Raw genomic sequence first — 6,000 nt, forward strand, 5'->3', positions numbered from 1 at the left:
TTGTTTTGTTTTCAATTTAACCAAGGAACTCCTTGGACAAGGCATTTTCTTTCTTTCTTTTTTTTTTTTTTTTTAATTTTACTTAAAGTTCCAGGATTCATGTGCAGAATGTGCAGGTTTGTTACATAAGTATATGTGTGCCATGGTTGTTTGCTTCACCTATTGACACACCCTCCAAGTTTTCTCTCCCTGCACCCACCACTGCCCCCTAACAGACCATGGGTGTGTCATTCCCTCCCTGTGTCCATGTGTTCTCATTGTTAAACTCCCACTTATGAGTAAGAACATTGGTGTTTGGCTTTCAGTTCCTGTGCTAGTTTGCTGAGGATGATGGCCTCTAGCTTCATCCATGTCCCTGCAAAGGACATAATCTCATTCCTTTTTATGGCCACATAGTATCCCATGGTATATATGTGCCACATTTTCTTTATCCAGTTTATCATTGATGGGCATTTGGGTTGGTTCCCTGAGTTTGCTATTGTAAATAGTGCTGCAATAAACATATGTGTGCCTGTGTCTTTTCAAGGGCATGAGAAGGTAGTTAGTTAGCCTTAAGGATAATAGCACTTCTACAAAGAGATAAAGTAAGGATAGCCTATGCTCTGTCAATGCCACATAAGAACTGTTCCCTAATATGAATCCTCCCTTGCTTTATTATCCTTCTCTGACACCATGTTAGCTCATCCTACCTTTCCTCCTATGCATTCAGGAAAAGGTTCAGGTAGCCTATGTCATGCATCTGGTTCACAGAAACCCCTTCCAAAAGTCCACCCAGGAAGCCACCTTGATTGTTTGCTTTTGATACTGTAGCTGATGTTAGGTTTTCCCATAGATTAAGCCATTTGAACCCAGGGAATTCTTTAGACCAATTTTGAAGCACAAAATGTGTCTCATTCTTTGTCTAAATGAGCCAAGACACTGTGCAAAAAGTTGACACTGTGGCAATTTCTTACAGGCTTCAGACAAGGAAATCGTTTGGGTCATGCGAATCACAGTGTTTGTGTTTGGAGCATCTGCAACAGCCATGGCTTTGTTGACAAAGACTGTGTATGGGCTCTGGTACCTCAGTTCTGACCTTGTTTACATCATCATCTTCCCCCAGCTGCTCTGTGTACTCTTTGTTAAGGGAACCAACACCTATGGGGCCGTGGCAGGTTATGTTTCTGGCCTCTTCCTGAGAATAACTGGAGGGGAGCCATACCTGTATCTTCAGCCCTTGATATTCTACCCTGGCTATTACCTGGATAATAATGGCATATATAATCAGAAATTTCCATTTAAAACACTTTCCATGGTTACTTCATTCCTAGCCAACATTTGCATCTCTTATCTAGCCAAATACCTATTTGAAAGTGGAACCTTGCCACCTAAATTAGATGTATTTGATGCTGTTGTTGCAAGACACAGTGAAGAAAACATGGATAAGACAATTCTTGTCAAAAATGAAAATATTAAATTAGATGAACTTGCACCTGTGAAGCCGCGGCAGAGCATGACTCTCAGCTCAACTTTCACCAACAAAGAAGCCTTGCTCGATGTCGATTCCAGTCCAGAAGGTTCTGGGACTGAAGATAATTTACAATGACCTCATCTAAATAAAATACTGCTTTTGCAAACAAAGCACTATAATAGGGTAGTTCTGGAGAGATGATTTGCATAATACAAAAATATCCTAACAAATAATGTTCAGGAGGATAAAAATTCATATTAAGTGCAATTGCACAATACAAGCCAAGCTAGCAGGAAGCACCTATGAAAGCAACAACTTTCTTTCTCATCCATAATAGAGTTGATTTTGATGCTAGACAGTTTTGCTAGGTATAAAAAATAAACAAAGCCCCACTTAGAGAAAAGAGAGCCAAGCAGAGTATTTATATTTATTACAAAAAAAGGGAAGTAGATATGAAAAAGCCTAAGGAAAAGGAAATTGGATAGTTTTGACACAAACTTTGTGTTAATACACTGATGAGTCCAGTTTAATTATAGCATTGAAGCTATGAGAATAACTTCAGTCACTCCCTTGAATGGTGCAATGAATTAACCAGCTGATTTTTCTTAGTGTGATGATTAATCCTTTCTTTCATGTTCTGAGATATAACATTTGCTGAATATGCAGTTTGTTATTCTTTTAGTAATGGCATGTAATATTCTGAGCACTGGCAAAGCAAACACAAAAAATATTGTATACTGGCATTTATTTATGTGAAAGATGATAGGAAGATAGAACCCACCTTTGTAGAGGAGAACTGGGCTGATTTGTATGTTTCCATAGCTACTATATGCATAAACAAGAGTACCTGAAGGATTATTAGCCGATGTTAAAGCAATAAGTTCATTAAGCAGAAAGTAATAGGAAGAACAGTATATTTTTATCTTCATCTGAAGCATATAAAGTTTTGTCCCATGATAAAATAAGTAATATGTAAACTAGTATGTAAGTTAATATTGGAAGTGAAATTGAGCCTTATGTAAGGAGAGGTAGCTACACAGCATCAGTTATGGTTAATAAGAGGCACACTGCTAAATTAACATATATTTTATTGAATACTTATTGTGGGAAGCCCCCACAACACTTTCTGATAGTAGTAAAATGAGAAAAAACAAACTCTACTAATTTTTACATATTCATTGATAGGAAGGATTCAGTGTTAAGGGATCTACTCTTTGGCATTTTTTCATATAAGCCAGTCTTAGAGACTAGACAAATAATTACAACAAAAAGTACGTAGTCAATTTTAAAATGCAGAAGGAAGCAGAAAATAAAATAAGTCCTAAAGGAAAGAAGCCATTAAATATTTGATGTCTATATAACATTCATGAGATTGGTCATTAAATAATGTTTTGCTCCTTTTCTGGTGTTACACACACACACACTCATACACACACATGAGTGTGTGGGTGTAATGGTTTGTGTCCATTTCAAGTGTTTTCACACCAGTCACACATTATAGAAATAATTGGAGCCATGTCTAAAACAGCAGAGTTAAGCGATGAACTGAAAACTGATCAGGCAATCTGATCCCATAAAGAAAGTCAGTCTGAATTATTGAAACTAAAGAACTTTTTTCAAAAATATTTCTTTTTTGCAAGTCATGAACAAAATAAACTAAGTGTTCAGCATTAAGAATAAAAGTTGTATCTTGACCCTAGAATTTCTAAGTTTTAATTGTGATTGTTTCAAAGCATCAAGTAATACATCTTTATCATTAAACATGAATTTAATGTCTAAGATCATTTTTAAAAGATAATTTTTATTTTAAAATCATTTTAAAATTAAATAATTTTACATGTTGTCTCATATTTTCAGTGCTTTTTCAAAATTTAATGGCAAATATTACACTGCATTCAAAATATTCACTGAATACCATATATATCTAAATGAAAAGAGAATTACTTTTACTCATCTATTTTCTCAAAATATATTCAGTACACTATGGAGTACATGGAAGGAGCGTATTTTTGGAACCAGTAAGTATGGGAGTGCATGATTCTCAGATATTAATTGAGAAAAGAGAAATGGGCAGGAAATTCATTAAAGAAAAACTGCAGAGATTAAAACATTTAACACCTAAAAGTAATTAATAGCTGGAGGGAGACCACGATTCCCAGCAAACATATTCCAGATGCACCATGCTCCTCAGCATGCTATCTGAACACTGACTTTTATCCATCCTGTCACCCTGAGCATCTGTCTCAACCTGCTAAGGCACAGGCTTCCACCATGTGCATCAGGAAACACCTCACTCATAATGTCACAGAATGCAACAGGGAGGCATAGACTCTCTACAGGTATCTTTACATTGTACCATTCTGTTGGGCAACAATTGTCCCATCAGCCACATTTAAGTCCAGTGGGGGAAAAAAAGATTAACAGTAAAAATGTTTTCCATTTAACTCAATTTCTAACAATAGACAGACACGGGGGCAAATGTTTGCCCTGTTCAAAATATTGAAACTAGATAATTTCAATAATTTCAGCCTATGAATAATATTATATTGTTTAGAACCCATTATTCCTCACCTACTTTCGAAGTAGATATATAAAAACTAATTTTTTGTTAATCCCCTAATGTGCTAAATATTAGCAAGATGATTTTTAAGTACAAAAAAATTTAAAGAACACAAGAAAGGAAACAACAATCACAAAAGATCTTCACTTAACATATGTGTGCATAAATTTCCCCCCAATTTCCAAGATAGTTATATCACAAGGCTGGGAAATAATGTGGAAGAGTAAACTTTGTACCCATCATTTGCTCTGTTTTGACATAATGAGTAATGCAGACATTTATGTATTCTTCCAGCTTCAGTCAATAGACTTGATTTTCAAAATCTGCCCTCAAATGAAACTAAAATAAACAAAACATTTAGACACTGGCTATATTAACTTTAGAAGGCAATATATGTGGATAAAACGTAGAATAAAACATATATTTTATTTTCATACTTTTGATATGATTGTTACATATTTCTTGGGTAATTTAAATACTTCTCTTTCCCACACATATTCAAAACAGCAAGCTTGTAGCTGGACTGCAACAACAACAACAAATTGTTTCACGCAGTATCAAAGTACAAATTCATTGCTACACCTACAAGTAATGAATTTTATGTGAATATGAAATGAATATATGCTTGAAATAAGTGAATCTAATATAATGGCTATTCCTCTTTTTATTTGGAAATAATTAGCATTATATTTTAACATAAATTATGATTTTTTTCTGTTTTAGCCTTCATGTAAATTTACACTGGTATGATGTACAACTCATTGTAAGTTTGCCACTTGATAGATGCATATAATAATTCCAGAACATATATTTTTGTCTGTCAAAATATTATATAAATTTATGCTTAAAATAGTAGATTTACAACTGTGTAAATGTTTTAAATGTAATGATATTAAATTGTACTGGTCAATTTAGGATATTGTTGTCTAAATTTGGCTTTTTGGGGTCCTCTCTTAAACTAAATATATATGGTGCTTCAAGACAATTATGCAATGAAATCAAAATAAGCTGTCTCATTACTGGAGGATATGCAAATGCTAAGTGGAAATGCTGTACTACATGTAAGTCTCGGGGCAATATATATCATATCTCAAAAACAAATTTAAATTGTTTTCTTGGAAAAGACATTCTACCATTGTACACAGCTCTTTTGTAAATCAAAGAAATCAATAGAATGATATCCATTAAGAGTCTCATGCACTACTGACTGAGCCAGCCAGGCGACTCCAATTATACTCACTCCAATCCCATAAAGAATATCTCCATTTTTCAAACCGAACAGCTGCCTAACAGTTGTTACATGAAGTCAATCACTAAGAGACAAACTGGCTGCCACTGTGCTCCAACTATGTGCTCCGTGTCTCTCATCTTATTCTCTCAAGGTGTCTTTAAACATGTAGTTGTATATACTCTCAGAAGAACTTTGGCCTTTCGTGCCTTAATTATAATAACCAATAATGCCTTTGGAAGTATACAGGACAGAAGGGCCTAGAATGAGTGTAGGGATGACTCAAGGAAAGAATAAGTAGGTATGTCATCGAGTTGTCTGCCATGGGGACACACTTCTGAAGATTATACATTTTTGTTTTATCACAAATCTATAGTGTGGGGGAATTATTAAGAACCAGAAAAGAGACTGTATCAGAATACAATATTGGGCCTCTGGACGTTATCTTCATTTTACCCATTGTATCTAGAGAGTTTAAATTTGATCATTAGCTTTCTTCTCAGACAGACATTCTTGAGAGAGATCCAGGGAGCTATGGGATAATGATAATTATTATTTCTACTATTTTTATACCATCACCTAATGAAACGTTCCAAAACAGTAAAAACAGCCATTGTATCTTATTTAAATTCTCTAAAGTCAGAGAATTTGTGGTGATCCCACTTTTATTTTTGGTTGGAAAACTATAGTTATTTATTTAAAAGAGGTACTGCATTATGTATTTTGGAGCCAAACTGCTGTGTTGATTTATCAGTTTGTCAT

At 34.5% G+C, this 6,000-nt stretch overlaps 1 protein-coding gene across 1 annotated transcript in view; it reads left to right on the forward strand.

Annotated features, from left to right (window-relative positions):
- SLC5A7 (solute carrier family 5 member 7) overlaps positions 1-4,927 on the forward strand; it is a 28,334-nt gene extending 23,407 nt beyond the window's left edge. Inside the window, exon 9 of the mRNA XM_032263002.1 lies at positions 956-4,927. Coding sequence (XP_032118893.1) covers positions 956-1,585 — 630 coding nt within the window. The 3' untranslated portion in view covers positions 1,586-4,927. The remainder of the gene's footprint in view (positions 1-955) is intronic.
- The last annotated feature ends 1,073 nt before the right edge of the window (positions 4,928-6,000 follow it).

Source organism: Sapajus apella, unplaced genomic scaffold (assembly GCF_009761245.1).
Source record: "Sapajus apella isolate SASKATOON/1434 unplaced genomic scaffold, GSC_monkey_1.0 scaffold134, whole genome shotgun sequence".
Lineage (NCBI taxonomy): Eukaryota > Metazoa > Chordata > Mammalia > Primates > Cebidae > Sapajus > Sapajus apella.